General features: G+C 37.0%; 1 protein-coding gene across 1 annotated transcript in view; it reads right to left on the bottom strand.

Moving 5' to 3' along the window:
* furinb (furin (paired basic amino acid cleaving enzyme) b) overlaps positions 1-22,171 on the bottom strand; it is a 162,601-nt gene that overhangs the window by 24,160 nt on the left and 116,270 nt on the right. The window contains exons 7-9 of the mRNA XM_065291541.2: positions 11,128-11,216; positions 10,027-10,199; positions 3,889-4,101 (exon numbers count right to left, since the gene is read on the bottom strand). Coding sequence (XP_065147613.1) covers positions 3,889-4,101; positions 10,027-10,199; positions 11,128-11,216 — 475 coding nt within the window. The remainder of the gene's footprint in view (positions 1-3,888; positions 4,102-10,026; positions 10,200-11,127; positions 11,217-22,171) is intronic.

Here is a 22,171-nt window from a genome sequence, read left to right as displayed (position 1 = left end):
AGTTTTCACTGAATATATAATGACAGTGCAAAAAGAAACCATGCATGGTTTTTTTAGTGTTCTTGTAGCTGCGTTAGCAGTGCAAATGGTTGTGGGTTCGAACATACATTTAGTATACACACACACACATACTGAATAACACTACCAAAGCACCAACAGCCCACATCTTAAACTTTTTTTTAGCCGTCTTTGGCCCAATTGACCTCCTTAATTGAACAGGCACCCATTTCAAATTCGGCTTGCAGGTAAAGTGAGGTCATACAAAGAGAGAGAAATCCTTGAAAAGATGATCTAAAGAGTCTGCAATGCAGCATGTTTGGTATTCCGAAATCGCCGTCTCGGTGTCTTGCACCTTCGCTTGGTTTCCAGAGGAGCAGGGCACCGGATTCCTCTTCTGTTTTTTTATTTCCACCCCCAGAAAAAATGACCGGGATGGAAGCAGATGCGTGCGGCTCGAGCATCATCTGCTATGGAGAAGTTTTCCAAAGTGATATTTTCTGTCTCATGACATTCACCGAGCTGTTTTTCACGAAACCCGCAGGAAATCACAGCGGCAGATGTAGAAATCATTTCATTGGCTGACACTTCATCTTCACAGATGAACGGGATGCCACGCCATCGCTCACTTTCCCTGTGCGATTGTGACGTGGTCATTCACACCATGCGACAAGTCTGTTTTTCTCTATAGAGTTTTGATTATAACTGGCTTCCTCTGTGTTTGTTTGAGGGTGTAAAGGGTGTCTACACATTGCTAGCATGTGAAATAGTGAATTTCTTTTCATCTTTTTCTAGTAGTAGTGTGTATGTGTGTGTGAATCAGGTTTTGCAGACACTGTGAAGAATAAATGCTCCCTCAAGGACCGTAAAACTAAAAATACCGTACATTGATCCCACTTTCTCTCATTAAAACAGAGGAATTTTCATGCTAAATAATGTTTTCATGAAAAATAAACAATTGCAAAAAGTGTGAGTGTTACTTTAGGGTTATAGTTAGGGGATGAAAAATATATAAATTGGCAAGTCAATGCAAAGTCTACAACATACAATCGTTGACATGATCTTACTCAGTCAATATTAAAGATACCAAGGTAATATTTTCACATAATGATGGTTTTATGTTAAAGATTACTTGAGCTGGGTTTTCACAGACTGGGCAACATATGAGGAGTTTGGTTCCAAAATGCGATAAACACCATTTTTTTATTAGTTACCGCCAAAATCAGTATTGTATCAGGTCAGTTTTAAAAATTAAATTCTTAATTTTACGCAAAATCCAGTATCCGCCATGTTGTTCTGTCATCTCCCTTTTTCCCAAAACACGATATACGCCACCCCCCCCCCTTCTCTGCAGAATGCAATCCGCTCAGCAAATCACAGCGCACCATTCCACGCACTGTAAAACAACAATTTGATCTTCGTTTCTTCTCCATCACAGACCAACAAAAGTATTATTTTATTTTTGTTTGTTTGTTGGTCTGTGACGGAGAAGAAACGTAAGCTATCAAAATCGAATAATTTACGCGAGAGGCATTTGGGAGACAGAAAAATGCCGGCTGTTGCTTGTTCTTTGTCAAGCTTCTGTCATGCTAACTCCAGGGGATCTTATGAAAAACGTTTCGCTATTTTACTCTAAATCAACGAAAATCGAGCAGGACCAAAACATTTTACAGCTGATGAAAAGTTCAGAAAAAGTTCAGCAATGACATCCCAAGTATAACAGCAGCAATGACAGTGTTTTGATCAATGCCATTAATGTTTATTTTGTTTTAAATCAGTGTATACCACTAGTCAACTAAATGAATATAACATGGCAAAGATGAATGCATATTAATATATTGACTCAATAGATTTATAGCATTTAAAAAAGTCATGGATTTATTGCATTTTGTGAAAAAATCATTTGTTTTTATAATAAATCTTTGATTATCAAATTATGGATTAGAATTTTTTATGTATAACCTAAAACGGGTGGAGCCAGGGGGTGGCCACGGCCACCATGGACATAATCATGGCCACCCCACTGACCACCCCGCTAGTAATGGCATTTTTAAAACACAAAAATAACTTTTCAAACACTAAAGAAACTAAAGGAGCCGATCATGTCAACAATAATGAATGGACCAGCGAATCTCTCGTGACACACACCTGCACTGATGCAAAGGGAGTTTCCAGAAAAGAGCGGGGTTCCACCTTTCGTGAGAAGTGGGAGATGAGGAGGTTACAGCGCAGCCTCAGTCCCTGAATCAACTTTGAGTGGATCAGGTCAGTTAACCCTTTCACACGTAATTAAAAAAAATCCTATCTGTCCCCATGCCCTGCTGAAAAAAACAGCATACCAGCAAAACCAGCATATGTTGTGTTTTGGTGCGGGTATGGTGGTGACCACCAGCTTAACCAGCATGGACCAGCATGGTAATCATGCTGTTTTTTTCAGCAGGGTGGTGAGTTATATTAACGGCTGTTTTGGTTTTCATAGCGATGCATCAAGCTCTTCACCATGTGCACGCTTTCCTACTGTACATACTGCCCAAAATGCATTGTTTCTTTTATTGGCAAAACCATAATAAAATATTATAAACATTAACTTGCAAACGGTTTGTGCTAGTTTGTACTGTAATTCATTTTAGTAAACATTTTTATAATATCAGCATCAATACATACAATAAACTATCCAAATTCAAAATTTTTACTTCTAATGTACAGTAACTTATTAGCTATTATTTACTTTATTTATTGTTTCTTTGCAAATGCTTTGAAAAGTTTTACTGGTTTAAAACACTGGTAAAACCACATCACCATTTTTCATTAATATGTTGATATTACTCTGCATTTATGAACTGTACATTTTATTGTGTTGTTTACCAAACAGAACCATCTCGTGTTTTAAAACACTGTATGAAAAGCTGTTGTAGTGAATATAAATGACAGGCACTTCAACCTGCCTGATTTTTTCACTTCAAAAGTTTGGTAAAAAACACATAATGGGCTTCAAATCTTGAATAAAAATCTGTTTTATAGTGAGAATCTCTTCCAGCGTGTCTATGTGTGTGTGCCGCGCCACAGTCGATTTGAATCTGACGGAGTTCGTCACTGTACATTCAAAAATCCCACACAAACATTCCAGCGTAAATGCTAGGATTAAGATTGATTTTATATATAACAGATAATCTAGATACATTCACCCTAATATATTTTTTAAAACGTGGTAATGTTTTAATGTTTTGCTTTAGTGTTTTAATGTCAGACGATCATTGAAATGTGGGAAAAAACGAAGAGAAAGGCAGCAGAAATAGCATCCTTCTTCAGAAAGAGCAAGAAGCAGCCAAATTAATCTTAGTAAAATACATTTCAGTGGCCTACAAAATTCACATGATTTTCTGGTCTTTTTAGTTTTTTTTCAGCAATGGGAGAAATAAATTCTGGTTTCAAAGTGAATTTCAAAAGTTTTATTTGATCAAATAGTTTTAAAAAACACAAGGTTAAATTATGACTAAATTGTATAATTTTAATTAAAATTAAAGTATTGTAGCAATTGTATGTTATACATCATTGTGATTAACGCACCTATAATACTTAAAAAAAGTATTTTAAGGTTGGATGATAGAGATTTTATGTGCCATCCTTCCTGTCCACCCTTATGAAAAATCCCTTGCTCTGCCACTGACCTAAATATGCTACGTGAAAGTAGTGATTTTCATCTTGTCACTTTCTTGGTATAGATAACACATTTTTACCGAAATTAGTATATAAATGGCTTTATTGCGTTTTGGACCAAACTCTTCATATTTATATATACTACGTGTGTGTGTGTGACTATGATTATAAATACCTATAGAGTTTTATTTTAAGTGTTTTGATACGAACATAATGAAAGTGTTAAATACTCACAATCTGTTTCTCATTGAGATTTCCGCTGCTGTAGGTTGTGGCAAGTGTGGACGAACATGCCTCACTGTACCACGGTACGTTACCGTACTGTGTGGTGCTGCTAATGGAGAGGGTGTAGATGCTGTTGGTGTATCCGTCACAGTTGCAGCTGTCTCTCTCACGGCCTCCGTTACCCGATGCCCACACGAAGATGGAGCCCAGCCCGCCTCGACCCTATAACACACACAGCATGCACGTAGAGTCAATGCAAGATACTGCTTTCCTTTTTTTGTATTTTATAACCAAGTAAATTCGAGTGGAACTGTGTATTGTTTTGTTTATTGAGTTATTACTGTCAATCTTTAACTATTGGAGAGACAGAAAGTCTGCACAAATTTTCTGATTTCTTCAGTGTCTTCTGTACAGATGGATCACTGCTGCACTGTTTATTTCAAAAACAAATCCAAAAACATTCAATCATGTCCACCAGATGGCCAGAATAGACTGCCAATAGTCTTAATGTTAATGCTCAGATGTCTAGCCATGGGAGACTAATATATTTATCAATTAAACATTTGTGTAGCGGCCATCATGGTCCGTGCACACGGACCTCGTATAAAATACAATAACCCAGAAAAATCCAATTGAAGGAGCCAATTATGACTGTCATGATTAATTTAAAACCAATACTGTGACCTCTGCACGCTGAAATCTGCTGTATTTTACGCTTTATTAAAAATGGTTGGACACCTGACAAAATGCCACTTTTCTTTCTCTCATAAATCAGTCTCCTCTTTCGCCGCAGTGGAGCAAGTCTGCAGAATTTGATTAAAGTTTTCCTTTCTATCTTCTGCCTTCCATATGGGCAATATTCACAGCTGACTGCCTTAAGATTATTGTGGCCATAAATGGTTTGTTTGTTTGTTTGCGTTGCCGCAATCTGGTTTGCAGTTTTAGGAATGAATTTTAGGACTGACGAGTACTGTATGACTCTCCAAGTCAAACCGATGAGACAGATGTTTACGTGAAATGCAATTTGAGAAAATTACATCATCACCGACTAAATTCAACAGGCTTTTAGTAAATTGCTCATACGGAAAAAAACAAAGGATTAATTATATCTAAACCACCTCTGACAAAAGCTTGCGTGCGATCATGGGCACATTTACTGTACAATAGATGGCAGGCAGGTGCTGTTGTAAAAAGTTACATCCCTTTGTCTGTCATACATGCAGGACACAATTTGCTAGTGGGGACCCCCCGGTCTTTATATCCCTGCTTCTTTTTATTGAAACATTGGCATATTGTTGAGAGCGATCCTAATCTCAAGAAATGTTTTGACACACCTCTTCGTGCAGTGTATAAGAATCCCCTAATCTCCAACATATTTTAGTTAAAGCTGATTTTAAACCTACTACTCATTCCTTAAAAAAAAGACCATATGGGAATTACAGATGTGGTAATTGTCAACAGTGCAATTTCACATATAAGATGTCGCCCTTCTCACATCCTTACACAGAATTTTTTTTTAAGATTCGAGGCATGTACAGGTTTAGGTTGCACTATTGTTTTATTAAAAGGGGAGACATTTCACAAGACTTTTTTAAGAAGTCAAATAAATCTTTGGTGTTCCCAGAGTACGTATGTGTAGTTTTAGCTCAAAATATTATATAGATAATTTATTATAATATGTAAAATTGCCAATTTGTAGATGTGAGCATAAATGTGCAGTTTTTGGGTGTGTCCTTGCAGATGCAAATGAGTTAATGCATTAAATGGCAGTGCTGTGGTTGGATAGTGCAGAGGCGGTATTATCCCCTTCTGACATCACAAGGGGAGCCAAATTCCAATTACCTATTTTTTCACATGCATGCAAAGAATGGTTTACCAAAAATAAGATACTGGGCTGATCTTATTCACATTTTCTAGGTTGATAAAAGCACTGGGGACCCAATTATAGCTAGTCAATGAGAGATGTGCAGTAAAATTAAACCTCACTCCCCAACCTTAACAAGTGCTCTAGACTCTCATGCCAGACCAAAGAGGTTTGAATCTCGCTTAGGATGGTGTGAGTAGTACATTTCTATACATATTTTATTTCAACAGTTACATGAAATAGCTTAATACCCTAAATAATCAATATAACATGGTTCCCACACCTTAATTAACTCCAAATTCAAGGACCTTTTAAGACTTTCCAGGTCCAATAACCTCAAATTAAAGGACTAAATGGGGGAACACATTTCAAGTGAGAGCAAAGTAACATCGTGTTACCTTTTAAGATGCACTGTTACAGTTCCCTATCGAGGGAACTAGTGCTGTGTCACTGCAGTGACACTTATAGGGGACATCCAGGGGTAAATGTTTCTGAATGTGTATATCAAACACTTAACACAAAGACAGGGTGACACGGGAGACAGGAAGTATATCGCTATCTGAAATATTGCCAAAGACGGCGTTACAGGGACGCAGGAAGTATGGGAAGGGAGATGCAGCGCCTCGTTCCCTTCTCAGGGAACAACAGATACATACATAACCCGAGACGTTTTCATGTGTCAAACACAACTATGCAAAAAAGCATTTTGGTTGGCATACAGTTCAGAAGATATAAGCATTAAAAGCAAATAGTTTAGCACGTGTGCTTAAAAAGTCTAGAATTTTTATGATATTATCCTACACTACACGTGGAATAATATGGATTTTGCATAAAATAGATTCAAGCTCTTTCAATGACCTGTATCTATGTATGTATATTTTCAAAAACTTCCCAGGGCCATGGTTTTTTTATACCCAGATTCAGAAACTTTCAAGGATTTCAAGGACCCGTGGGAACCCTGATATAAGCCCATGGTTCATAATTTATTTTCAAAAATAACAATATTTGAAAAACACCCCTTCTGATTTTTTCACAAATCGCACCCTGCAAACATGAAATGCTTTTTTCTCGCCGTGTCGAATCAGATAATACTTTCTGAAGTGCGAGGCAAAAGCAGGTGATTTGGATGTAATTCCATTCAAGTTATTTCCCAAAATTACTCATCGAGGATAATCTAAGCTTTGCCAACCTCTGTTTCGAACGGCTGTCAGATCGTTTCATGTGTGACTGTGAGGGGAACTGTGAATTTTCTCTGCTTTGACGTTCTCCGTGAGGTCGTGGAGTCGGAAAAGGAAGGAGATTGCGAGCATATGGTTTGAAACACTTCATAGCACAAAAACACACGCGGGAGCTGATTAACATTTATAAAGGGAAGCTGAATAAATAGAAAATTGAAATTAGACAGACAGAATTTGATTTCAGCCTTGCGTGCCCATGCAAAACTCACTGCAATGATGTCAAAAGTGTCGAAGGGGTTGTCAGGGTGATGATATGTGGTTGCTAAGGTGTCACGAATAGATGTTAGGATGCTGATATGTGGTTGCTAAGGTGTTCCCAAGTTTTGTATATAAATGGCTTGAATACCTACTTCAGTATAAATCTTATTAAAATAGTGAGTCTGACTTCTTAGAAAAGTAATGGCACGCCTCTCCTCAACAAGCCGTATAATTTAAGGCATCATTTATAACCGTGACCGCATTAAAAACCCTTGGTGTGTGACGGGTATTCAAATGCATAACCCTACAGTACATATCAAGAATGTTAATGGCGGCGCTTGCCTTATAATACACCACAAAAAGAGAATCGAAAAGAAAATGAGAAAATTCAAGCAATGAGTCAGACAAATGTTGAAATAACAGAATAAACAAACTCATTTTCCTATTCACATTGCATAGTCTGAGTGCTGAAACTGTGAAACTTTTAATAGTTTTTGAACTTTGAAGTAGTTATAAACTGACAATAGATGGCCACACAAGAAAAATTATCATATTAAAAAAAGTTAATGGTAAACTAATCTTTATCTGCCTTCAAGATCTCTATAAATATTTAAGCTCTGTTGCAAAACCTAGTATAGGTAGCTGTCTGCTAAGGGAATCATTGAACTTTGCAAGTGACTGATTTAAAATTCTTTATATTGACGGCATAGATAGTCGCATTACAAACAGCTGACAAAGTGCATGAGAAATCATTTTAAGGCGGAGTGCACGATTTCTGAAAAATGCAAGGGAAAGGGAGTCGGGGTGACTACAAAAACACACTTGTCGCCAATCAGCATGCATGGGCGTGTCTACTAAACGCCATCTTTACCTGGGTTGGGTCTATAAATAGAAGGTCCAGATTCTATTGGGGTAGGGGCGTGTTTGTGTAGGTGATTTCAAATGTCAACATTGGCTTTTAGAGATCATGCACCCTGCCTTTAAATAAAGGTTATGTGAGATGAACAATGCAATCTATTTTTAATCCGAAATAACCGCTCAAAACACTGAATGCTGAAAATCATTTTGACATATTTTGAGCAAATAAAATGTTTTAAATCAATATTTAATGTTCCTTACCTTACTTATGAGGTAAATAGCTGTGTAATAAGCGGGATAATGATGTTATCATGAAATAAGACCCTTCAGTGTTAAACAAGACCCTACGCTTCAAGTCTATACATTATATCTTACCTAACAAACATGCACATGTCATGACTGGCCAATCAAAATCAAGCATTCCAACGCGCCATCTAATAATATTTATGCAGGGGCCGCATTTTTTCAAATACGGCGCACTTTCACAGCATAAATTGCAGAATTCTGTGTGCAAAAAATCACATATATCTTAGCAGAAAGTTGAAAAATATTGCATTTATTTCACACAAGCGCAACCATGTCCCCTGTTGCCATAGGAACGTTATGAAGTGACATGATTATGTGACGTTAACGTGAAGTTTTTGCAAGTTCCCACAATTTTTGCAAGTTCCCACAATTTTATCACATAAAATCGCATAAATATCCCTTATATTCCATTGCATTTTTTAAGAAAACGTGCCGCAAGATCAAGGATTTTTGCCCGCAACAATCACAAAAAACTCAGCGTTTTTCTGGAAGAACTGAAAGCATAAATAACAGGCTTGTGCACAATTCAGAATTGAATTAAGAATGACTCCTGAATTCCAATTCAATTCTTGTCAAAAACAGGATCTACAATTACAATTTGAATTTGATTTGAATTAAAGGAAGCAGAATTGCAGTTCAATAGAAATTCAAAGAAATTCATATACATATTATACAGTAAGTGAAGTGTTAAAAATTAAGCTTTCAGTATATTTAAGCTATGATTGCATTACATGTTCTATAAATTATATTAGTTTGAACTTCTTGTACAGATTACATTAACAGGAAATGTTTTCACCAGCAATTAATGTTAAAAACTCTAGTCACATAACAAATAATTGAGTTAGATTTTTTGTAATTGTAATTTTATGGAACATGATGGAACATGACTTTGGAGTAACTTTGAATTGCCATGAATTTAATTCAACTTCCTGTCATTCCAATTCCAATTCAACTTCCTGTAGGGCGGAGTCAATTCAATTCAAATTCCAATTCTGAATTGTGCACAAGCCTGATAAAAAAATATGCAGGTACACAACAGGTAGTCAGTTTATAATTGCTTCATACTGTTTTGTATCAGTACTTTAGTGCAGTGGCCCCCAGTTTAATGACATTTTATACAATACATTAATTTATCAAAAATTCTGTGTAATTAAACCTAAAAAATAAGGCTACTAACCAACAGCACTACTTTGTATAATTTAATGTTTGAGTAATTAAAATGTTACGTTTGAGAACTGTTTTTTGTAATAATGCACCGTACACAAGGGGGGCCGCACGCTTAAAAAGTTTGAGAACCACTGCTTCAGTGTATTGAAAAATAACCCACTTTTACCCCACAAATAATCAATTTCATGATTGAATTTTCACAATGCATTCTGGGATTGCCTTCTTAATGAAATTTACATGCAGTTGTGCCTAATGTGGCCAAAAGTCAACATGATTAAATGTGCCAATGATGCATTAAAAAACTGCTTTCCCACTATAATTTGAAAAAGTTTTCCTAATCCTTACTCCTACTTGTGCCCTTGCTTCTCAGTCCTCTCCATAAACGCATTTCAATAGGCGATGACATCTACAGCCCTGTACCTCTCACAGGTGCGTTGATTATATCAGACAGGAACTGTGACACATTTAGCTGATCTGAAACCTGCTCGGATGACCTGATGGAAGTGTAAGACTCACTTCGGTGACCCCCTGCAGGAAAGCCTCTTTGGCCAGCTTGGCAGGGCCGTCCACCGTCTTCCCATCATCTTCTGGGCCCCAGCTGGCGCTGTAAATGTGGATGTGCTGGGAGTTCAAGCTCAGAGACTGAGCCTCCACAACATCTGTTACCTCTCCGTCCAACATCCGCACACCTGCATGGAGAATGAAGACAGATTGAGAAAACACGATAAGCACGATATCATTTCAGAGACGATGGGAAAAAGTGGGTGGTTTTTCTAATGTGTTAGATATTTAAATAAGACTAAAACAGATAAGAATTGTAAAAACTATATGACTCACTGTAGGGGAATGTGTGAGTGATTCATGGTTCAAGAATTAAATGTTAATTGGACCAGATTTGATGTCGCTAAACATAAAGTAAGTATAATATGTCTGGTATAAAGTCGGTGTAAAATAAAGCAGGCCGTGCAATTAGTAAGAATGATTCTGTGGCCATTTTGGTTTACACGTAATTAATAATTCTAGCAACAGGATTTACAGTCACATCGCCCACATAAACACACATACATACGCAACCCAGCGGCCAATTTAATCAACAACATCTGGTGCATTGTGTTTATTACACACATATGGACACGCAAGGGCATCAAAACATCTTTTCATGACAAAAATACCCACACACAGCAAGAGAAATCACATGCAGACTTGCCCTCTGCCTAATCGGCATCATTTATATAAAAAACGTGAAATAGTTCTTTAAAATGAACGCATTACAATAAAAAATGACCAATTTGTTTCTGGCTGCAGTAATGGCTGGCCAATGGTAAAATGTGATCTGAATACCAAAGATATATTTAGGAACCCACTGAGAAAATGTAGCCTAATCAATGTGTTTTGTAATTGAAAGATGAAGTGTTTCATGAGATGCATGCATTTACATTTATGCATTACGCAGACGCTTTTATCCAAATTCACTTTTTTATCAGTATGTGTGTTCGACCCATGACCTTTGTGTTGCACACGTTTTAATGTAAGGGTTTAATGTCTGATCGCTAAGCCTGACCGTAGTTTACTTTATATGTGCACATTCAACCGGGATCCATCCTACTCGTCGCTTACCTCCGATTTTGGCATTGTAGGCCACACCCACTCCACAAACGCCATTGTTTGCTGCCGCTGCAACCTCTCCAGCGCAACGAGTCCCGTGCCTGGAGAGACAAAGAGATACAGATGTTGGCATGGCAGCATTTGGCTTGCTTTGCCTTTGTAACAGCTTTGATGCACCAAGGAACGGTGTGCCTCTGCCCATTTCACATCTAGTTCAGCTCGATTCAAATTCAGCCCACGTTTGGACAGATAAAGTCTCATGACGCTGTGCTGTTGCCACAATTGAGGAGCAGCCCTCGCAGATTATCTTTACCCTACAATTAAAAACTCATTAGGGTCTCACAGGCAATGGCAATAAATAAATAAACACCTAAATGATAGGGGTTGACTTGTTGTTTGTGTGTATGTGCGTTCTAGTATTGGAGCGAGACCTCGTATGCTCTGTGGTGGGTATACAGTCCACCATTTACTCGAAAGAAATCACAGCTTTTGTATATGCACCGCAGGAGTACTTCTCTCCATTCAGCTGAGTCCTGATGGAGTTCATTGTTTCCTTTAGATTAAGTAGAGAAGGGAGAGACAGGGACCTGAAATGAGGACCGTAGAGCCCATGAAAGCAATGGTATGCTCTCTTTTCACCAGAGCGGTCTTACGTTCGCTTTTAAATGCACACAAGCATATACACAAGATTTCGACTGCCAACCATTTCCCTGAATTGACAACCTTGTTTTCTTATTCCCTTCTTAGCTGTCATTCTCAGGAAACACAAAAACAGATGTACCAAGACCCACATAATAAGAAAGATGACAATGGCTATTCCACAATTCTGTTATCATGACAGTACTGAAAATAGTTTAGTTGTGACTTGGCCATAGTGCTTGTAAGCCAAGCACAAATAATAAATGCCCACAATGTGATGAATTCATGCAACCAGAATGCATCTCTAGCCACCGCGACAGTATCAGCACACAGCAAAATCACCAGTGTTAAATCAACACTGCTGGTGTTTATATGAGTAACACCAGACCTGGTGGTCCCCAGACCTGGTGGTCCCCATATATACACCAGCAGTGTTGATTTAACACTGGTGATTTTGCTGTGCATTCCTTTTCTGCTACCCACCATATAGACAAAAGTATTGGGTCGCCCCATGTGTGGTAGTTTACATGTTCTCCCAGTGTCAGCATGGGTTTACTCTGGGTACTGTTTCTTTCCACAGTCCAGAAACTATAATTATGTCATACATAGCCGGAGGGGGGGTGTATTATAATGGCCAATACAGGGTAATGACACGGGGCCAGTGTGAATGATATTAGGGCCATTTGACAGAGCTGTCACTTGCCTGATTGCACCAGTGCATGACAGCCAGGAAAGCTTATCATTTGCACGCATTTTAACTAAAAGTTCAAGCAAAGACAACACTAGAGAGATTTTAATATGCTACTCATGCGCTGTTTGAGAAGTTTCGGGTGTGCCCATGTCCAAAGTGTGCACTTGAACGGACATGTTTACATGTTTTTGAGTCTTCAATCAATCGATGAGTATAATAATGACAGCAACTTGTAAACAGAGCGTGCATGAGAATAACTAGGCTCGTGCATGCTCTCTCATGCACACATTTAATATGCGCTCCCTCTTAGGAGCAGGTAGAGTTTTGCACATGTGCATTTTTTAAAAAAGTGGAGAGCGGTTCTTTCCTAAAATTCTGGAAAATCTTCCGCTGTACCTTTAAACTAACTTTAGTTCAGATTAATTAAACAACGGACAAAGAAAAAAAACACTGTTATTGACAAACTTTTTTTTTAATAAGGATTAATCTATATTTAATTTCTACAGTTAATGCAGTACACTAAAAAAAGGATTCATTCAATTTACTAATTTTTTAACGTAAGTGGTTGCAATCAATTTATTTAAGCTACATTTAATCAAAAAACTTTTGTTTAAATGTAGCTTAAATAAATTGATTGCAACCACTTACCTTAAAAAAAAATGAGTAAATTGAATGAATCATTTTTTTCAGTGTATTATACCTTACTTTTGATTACTTTAAATTCAATTTCTGCACCTAAAAAAGCACAGCAGTGTTAAATCTGAAAAACCAGAACAAAACTGTTTTATTTTATTTTATGTTTGTTGAAAACTGCAAAAATATTAACTTTTTGTAAAATAAAAATAGGCTGGATACCAGCCTGCACATTGATCTATATACACACTGAAGGAAGGGCAATATGACATCTTTAATTCACCTAACCTGCATTTTTTAAGGTATAATTTTTTGCCATTTTTGCCTTTATTTAAACAGTGATAGAGGAGAGGACAGGACAATACAGAGAGGAGAGAGGGTATGGGAACGGCAAATGATGCCGAGCCGGGAATCGAACTCGGGTCACCGAAAGTGCAAAGGCACCACATGTCGAAAAGCTGCCCACTACACCATCGGCTCCGACCTAACCTGCATTTTAAACCTGGCAATTAACTAACAATTGATGAGTTAACTCATCATTTAAGAGAAAACACTCCATGCCAATGACGAGTTTTTCCGGCAATCAGTATTTCCGATATTATCCACCAGGTGCCGCTCTTACCCAACTTATAAAACCCGGAAGCAACCCCTTAGGGAAAACAGTTCAAACTTCTCTATCAAAAGTCCTTCACAAAAACACAATTATATCAGCTTATTGCACAAAACTTTGTATTTTTGAAGAAACCAGCCCATATTTGAGAGGTGATAAAAAGAGAACAAATAATGGTAGGATGAAACTTTTCTCTTTTTTGAAAGCAGATGGTCTGTTCTTTCATTTGATATATTGCATGTTTATATATTAAAAGAAGAACATTTTATGGTAGGCATTAAACTTGGTGAAAATAAAAAAAAAGTGTCGGGCTGCCTGGCAACATAAAAAAAACAAAATGCTGGCGGGGAAAGAGTTAACCGGTTCTATTGAATATACCCGTAGATGTGGAAATGGTGTTAAGAATAAATCAACATGTTTATCTATTCCAGTTATTCCAGTCAAAACAAATATGAATGCTATAGCATACAATAGCCTTTAAAAAATTTGTTTTCCATCTTTCTTGCAACAAGTTTTGGAAAGGACTTTTCTGTGCTGAAATGACCCCTGTGTGCACCTGTGTACAAAACAATGGGTTTGTGTGATAAATGTTTGGCTCAGAGCCTGCAAGTCATAGCAAAGGTGTTAAGCTGGGTTCAGGATTGGGCTTTATGCAAATCAAGTTCTTCCACACCATGAATCAGTCATTTCTTTTTGAACCTTGCTTGTATGCAGGGACATTATCATGACTCATGTTGGAATAAAAAAAGGTGCTCTGCCCAAACTGCTGCTATAAAATTACAAGCACACAATAAAGTACAAAGTAGTGAAACGGGTTCATAAGAAGAGGGCGTCCCTACATTTACATTCAGGCATTTAACGGACGCGTATATCCAAAGTGACTTACATGGAATAGGAAACAATAAAGCAATTTGTCAGGCAATAATCCAAGAAGTGCTTATAACCAAGTTACACGGTTTTACAATTCTGAAACAATATCTGTTGAGAGAGAAAGATAGAGTTAGTGTTTTTTTTTTTTTTTAGATAGAAGAGGTGTACCTGCAGTCAATATAAATTTGCCAAGTATTTTTGGAAGAGATGAGTTTTTAGTTGTGATGTGGCTGACCGGACTCATTAGGGGGGTCATTCCACCAGCAGGGAGTAGTGAAGGAAAATGGACAGGAACGTGATTTAGTGCCCTTTTGTGAAGGTATGACAAGGCGCCACCATTTGCTGAACGTAAAGTTCTGGATGGGGTGTAGGAATTCAGGTAAGTGTGAAAGTATGCCGGTGCAGTGCCAGTTAAAGTTCTGTAAGTGAGCAGTAGTGACTTATGGTGCTTTTCCATTGCATAGTACCCCACGGTTTAGATTAGTTTGGGTCGGGTCAGCTCACCTCACTTTTGCGTGGTTAGCTTTTCCATCGAGTTTAGTATCACTTTGGAGTGGGAGGGATTATAGGCGTGTCATTATATTTGCACTGCCTATTGCTGTGACATCATACAAGTGAGAGCGCCGTTGTACATTCCCATACATTTATTTCTCAGTCCTCCACAAAATTTAAATTGACCACCACAAATAGATGACACGTATTTACATGATACACACAGCAGCTATAAACTTCAGACAAAAACACAGCTCAATCATTACATACGCAGAAAGATCGATCCATACCGTTTAAAATCATTTGTTTACTTACTGCTGCACTTTTGTGCTTTGCTTCAGGTGTCTGGTGTAGTGTTTGAGTTTTTAAAGCGTTATTGTTTCTTGTTTGTGTTGAGAAACCAAAAGATACAAACCAACAAGTCTGGTAAAAACTCTAACTCTAAATGCGGGCGCAGCCATCTTTCAGCTTTCCGGTTTATGACTTCCGGTGAGCCGTTTTGACTGGCTGTTTAATATTTATTATGAAATCCAAGAAGCCCGTGTTTTGGCATACTTTTGTTATGTTTTAAATCAAAAAAGCAAATACTTTAAAAAAGTAAGCAAATAATTTCATAAGCTCATGTCTCCACCTGCGTAGGAAGCAATGTAATAATATTTTCATAAAACGAAAACAATCCTCAATACATGGAGTAGTTTAACATGTTTATTAGGGTCTGTTCAAATAACTTACAATGTGTTGAATGAGAAAGATACTGCTGACTGTGTCGGACCGCGTGAAGCTCAACATGTTGCAATAAACAAGTCCATTAAAAATTGCCGTTTAAAAAAACCTCACACCAGAGGGACAGTTGGGGCATTTTAAACCAAAGTCTTGGTAAATTCCATGTTCAAACACTTGACTGATGTTCCCATTGTAAAGATACTGGTATGTCTCTGCTTTTATATTTGCTCATTGAAGACCAGTCACCTCCAATCAACAACACGAAATGATTGAATATATCTTCATATATAAAGCCACTTCATAATTTCATCCTCACACTGGTTCATACATGTCAGGTGTAGTAAATATTCACTGTTTATAACATGTTTTATGCGTGCTCCCACTATGCCCCTCTACCGGCTGGCAATTAAAACGGAAGTCTCGGACCGGAAAGGAAATACGTCACATCACTTACTTTCGCGTTCGAGAAACAGGTGGATAGTCCCTATATCTAGATGGAATTGACTTAGACAGAAAATGCAACAATGGACACATTCGTAAAGTTTTTCAATCAAAAAGGAAAATTACTCCTAGAAGTAAATTCTACTGGGGCTCAATTATTTCAAATGTAAATTGGAGGAAAGCCTGGCTCTTGCCTAGTAAATTTTGTATATCCAACAAAGTTAAAGAAACCCATTTTAAAATTCTTCATAAAATTTACTCTGTTAATTCTCTCATCTCTAAGTACGCTGACATTGAAGAAATCTGTTCCTTTTGTGGTTCTGAGAATGAAACTGTTCCCCATCTATTTTTTGAGTGTAATTTAACCAGTCAATTTTGGATTGATTTAAGTGTCTATCTTTTCAACCCTGTAAATATGACCCATAGCTTCACTATCAAAGATATTATCTTCTATTATGAATATTCTAAGAAGTTTTTCCTTGAAAACACTGTTAACTTTTTTATTTTATATGGTAAATTTTTCATACACAAACAAAAATGGCTTAAATCCGCTTTGTATTTTCCACTTTTTCTAACTGAAATAAGATCCATTGTTACATCTCTTAGACTTATAAAAAACAAAAAATGTACACTTTTTTTGAAATGTTATGATGATTTATTCAAAGATTTAATTTAAATTATGCACTTTTCTTACTCCGATGTTGAGTTTAAAACTGTTATACAGTTTAATCTTATGCAAAACAATTATTGATTTGCTTGTTTTGTTTTTTTGTTTTTATTTTCCTTGTATTATTACTCAATACATATATGTCGCACGTGCTATTAAAAAAAATGGTCTGGGCAATGTATGCATTTTTCATTATAGCATGTGTGCGAAAATACAGTTTTGCATGTTCATAACAGCCGCTTAATAGTGTGTGAAGTGATTTCCTTGTGTTTGTTCCTGTGTGTGACATTGACAGTGCACTGTTATTATACTTGGTAGTTGTAGTCTATTGTGGGATTAAAACTTGCATCCCTGCTGCATTGGCTATGTTTACATGCACAAAATTTTGTCAATCCGACTGAATTTAATACGAGTGAAGGTTACGACAATACAGTTTACATGCTACCTAAACCTTGCAATCTGATTTAAATGTTGGTTTACATATACATTCTATAGAATCCCAACTGAAAGTCTGCGCAAGCACACAGCCAGGGTTGCCAGATTTGCGTATCAAAACCATCAGAATGGACGTCTTAAACTAGCCCAAAAGCATCCCAATAACAATTCACGGCCCAAATACCAATAATTAAGCAACAAAATAATTTCATCTTTAACCCGCATAAAAAAACAACCGGTGAAAACAGTTTAAACAGTAGCTCAAATCTAAACTCGAAAAAAATCTGAGGACTTGGCAACGCTACGCTGCGGACAGCATCTCGTCGAGTTCACACTTTATCTCTGGATAAAAGTCACAATTTAGTTGGAGAAAGTTGCTCTTAAGAAGTTTTCAGATATAGGTAATGAAAACACAATTTTCAAAAGGCACAACACTATTTTATTACTTTAAGTAGCCTAATGTTTTAATACTTACATAAACGCCGCAGAATTTAGTACATCGCGTGTACAGCACGTAACCCCATTAACGTTACCTTAATAATGCGTGATGCTATTGCCTTCCTATTGCGTGTTTCTGTGATGAGAATTATGTGATATAAGACGTAATTATAATACGTGAACTTGGAGAAAGTACTACGATTCACGCGTTTACATGCATACTTTTCTCCTGCTGATCGGATCAGAGATCGGAGTACACCACCCCCTTCAATACGATCCAAATTTGCATCCGATCGTCCTCAATCGTATTGATTAAGGTTTTTACATGAAGATTTTCAATACCATTGAGCCATCAAAACAAATTATTTGGTTGCATGTAAACTAGGGAAACACCGATACCACTTTTTTGGAATACGAGTACGAGTACGAGTACTTGCATTTCAGTACTTGCCAATACCGATACCGTGTACTTAATAAAAAACATGATTTAAATTTACAGGTAACAGCTTTAGTCATATAATTTAACAAAAAACAAGGGACTAGTTTTCCAGTTTGTTGTAAACTCTGCCTCTTTGGACATCACAAGAGGCATTAACCCCTTAGACGCCGCTCAAACATAGACATTTCTCAGACCGTGGTATCGATCCCTGGTATCGGGGGACTTTTAACGAGTACGAGTACTTTAGAAAATGTGGTATCGAGGCCGATACCAGTATCGGTATCGATGCATCCCTAATGTAAACGTACCTATTGAGTCATTTCGTACAACTCAGTTTCCCACAAAGCGACCATAATTTCTACACCGCTGCTAGTTGAGCATGTTGATGGGAAAATGCACGTTAAATAGCGCAAGCTTAGTTGGACAAAGTCTACTTCAAAAAGCAAAATATGTGTTAGCAGCCTATTTTAATTGTTAGCGATTTGGGACAAATATGTTATTTAATGTTAAACTATGTGAGTGGGGCGGCAGGGATTTGAGCAGCGTCCAGGTCCAGAGTCACAGACAGCCGGTGTCAGATGCCGCTGGTGTGTATGTGTACATTCATAGAAAATTATGGGTTTGATTTTTAGATACATGGCGCGGTGTGCGACCTCCTTTAAGGAGAAACAAAAACGATTTAACAGTTATAGGTTTGTTTGCTAGTTTGCAAATGAGTGTTTTATTAAGAGCTTTTATTTAGTGAAGTCTGCCCACAGATCTTTTCTACTTTTATGTGTAGTGTTGAAGTGTTATTTCTGCACTTTTCCAATAATTAGCAAATGATTGTTAAAACTATTTTTGTAATAGTTTGTATTTTTTGTGCACTGTATAGGAACTTAATGGTAATGATGAAGTTTTATGTTTGTGCTACATCAGTTTCGCCTGTGCTACTAAACTTTCAACCTCTGTAGCACCAGGGCTTTGTGTTAAATTCAAGTTAATGTACCTGAAATCGCTGAACCAATTCGAGTCCCTTAAATTCTCAAATCTCAGGCAGCCAACAAAAGCTTCTGTTTAAAGTATACGTATTGCATTTCAACAAGTCAATGAAGTCGGTTTCTGTTTGCGCAGCAAATACCTGCTACAAAATCACTTTGGGACCTACTACGTGTCAGTACTTCAAACACACCCTAATTATGTCTAAATTTATTTCTCTCCGCAGTGCTTTCTCCAGGGCATATGGAATTACATTTTTTTCATCTCCTATTATATTAAGAAGAGCAACGTATACCATTCTGATGTATTAATCAGACCCTACTTCTCACAATTAAAGCCATTTCATTTTAACAAAGCACTTCAGCTAGATATCCTGCATAGAACGTGGTGTGATTTTCTTCAAAATGAACGTAATTCAACGAGAGTAACCACACTTTAATAAGCGTTCAGATACGTGAAAATAGCACTGAATTGCAACAAATTCCTTTTATGCTGTGCATGTAAACCCGTCATTTGCAATAAAACATCATTTTCCACATTCTGTGACGGTTATCGTGACGAATGGCTAGGAACACCCTCATGAATAAACAATACCGCTTTTATATCAGCTCATTTTAGTCGTTTACAGCTCCAGATGCAATCTACGGCAGAAGGTAATCTCCGCATTCAGTACAGAGTGCTTTTATGCCCATTCATTTATATCTACGTTACCGTTTTCGTTTTGGGCTTGCTGACTGTGGCAGCACTTAATTTCATATATCGCATAGTGAAAGTTGACTAGCTGGCTAGTTCAACTAGTGAGTTTATCTATACTTTTTAAGAGTTTCAGATGGAATTATTATATAGATAAATTCTCAGTGTGCTAACAGCCACTACAGACTAAAAGGCTCTCGTCTTGAAATGTTTTCTCATTATTTCAAGCAATGGACTTCAATGTTTCTCTATTTCTAAGGACTATGATAGTTTTGTTTAATAAATTATTACATATTTTTATCCTGTCAGTTACACATGCAGTGATTTAAGTTATTCTCGAAACACTGTCAACACAACTTGCACTGCTCACGTCAGCATACGAAGTGATTTAAAGTGAGTGCCTGTGTAATCTTAAGAGGATATGTAATGTCTGCTGTAAGAGGTCAGATGCATATTGCATTCATTTGCATATTCCCATCCCCGGCTTTCAAAGACACCCACATGCAGTCAGAAAGACAGATCAGTGGCCCTCTCCTGAACTGCGGGGCTTAATGACTATCATTATGGAGTGTTGGCACAGTTGACTAAGGTCAGCTCACATAGAGAATCTTTAAGAGAAGTTATAGGACCAGACCACAACAAAACAAAAAAAATGAAGTATCTCTATTGTCTGGAAGCAGAAAACAGATCAAGGTCGGTTCTCTGGCAGCCATTCAGGCATAAAAGCCATCAAGCTATCATTTGCTCCTAAGTGTGGACAGTACAGCCTGTGCCTGTCAGTTTGCTAAAATTATTGTTTGTTCTTTAAAAGTTGTAGGAACGCAAACTCGGTGACACCATTCGCTGGTGCTAGCATTAGTTTATTTATAATGGATACGGAGTGTAACTCAATCCTGTTTTTACTTCACGTATCGATTCAAAGTGCTTTTACAAACCCTACGGTAAACAAGACATAATGTACTGTATATGAGACTATACGTATTGATCCTTTCCTAAGCCACTTCAGTAAAATAAAATAACTACATTTACATGTACACCAATAATGCGATTTTTTCCAATAATCAAAGTAAGAAATAATCGCAGTAAGATGTTTACATGACTGGAGCTGACCTCTTTACTCCTGCAGTTTATTTACACATACCCCAATGCAGAGCACAAATGATGACCTCACATATCCTGTCCACTATTTTAATTTACTTGTGTTAAATGACAAACATGTTCTTATGGACGTATTTGGTTATTCAGTGTCGTGATGAAGACAGAAATATTATGACAGTGCCTGTAGCGGTTTTATGTATTTATCTGAGCTGTTTCTGGATAAAGGCAGCCTGCTGACAGTGAGTCCTATTGACAGAGTTAAGAGAAAACTTTCTAATGTCAAGATTCAAATGAATTTGTGTTTAAGGTGCGTGACTAAAACACACACGCACTACAGTTAGTGCGGTATAGACAGTTTCAGCAGTAACAACATAAACAAGCGGCTTTCGTGGTCAACACATAACTTCTGGTAAACTCCGCTAAGAATAAATAACAACATAATCTTTTTTAAGTAGTTTATTTATATAACAAGCAAAATAAACAAAAAGTAGATGACCTAGGAAACCAAAACATTTGGAATTTTTGACAAAGTATTTGTTAAAAGTTTAGTTTATTAACTAGTCAGCTAACTAATCGCATCACCGCAAGTGTGTCCGATAAAACCTATAGATGTTTATCAGGCATGGAGCGAATACCGGTTTCATGATAAACCACGGTAAAATGTCCTGACGGTTAGTATTATCGTTTAAAATGTAATTATCATTACAACCGTGTTTTATTACCGTGATTCTAGACACAATCAGTTTGACGCAGGCACGCACGTGCAACATAGTTTTTTGCACAAGGTGGCATTTAATGGATAATATATTGTATTCATTCACTGTAAACTTATTAGACAGATTTATAAAAAATTTTACCACAGAAACAATTTCAGGGACATGAAATATTAAATTGTGATTTTCAAAAAATAAAACTTGTTCAAATGTTTTTAGTGTGTGTATCAGTTTTTTTTACATTTCCATCTAATTTTAACAAAACCATTATAATATTGATAACCATGACTTTGGTCACTATAAACATGATATGAAATGTTCATACCGTCCCATCCCTAATGTTTATAAATGTAATTAAAACAATAACATGGACCCATACTGCGATTAAAACTGGCGTTTACCATTTCTTTTAATACAACTATACTTACTGCGATTATGAGCTTATTCACATTCATTTTATATAAAGTATTATGTTTAAATGAGGTGAAGTATATGT

This window comes from Paramisgurnus dabryanus, chromosome 23 (genome assembly GCF_030506205.2).
Source record: "Paramisgurnus dabryanus chromosome 23, PD_genome_1.1, whole genome shotgun sequence".
In the NCBI taxonomy this organism is placed as follows: domain Eukaryota; kingdom Metazoa; phylum Chordata; class Actinopteri; order Cypriniformes; family Cobitidae; genus Paramisgurnus; species Paramisgurnus dabryanus.
The sequence above is the reverse complement of the archived record's forward strand: the minus strand, read 5'-3'. Positions and strand labels throughout refer to the sequence as shown.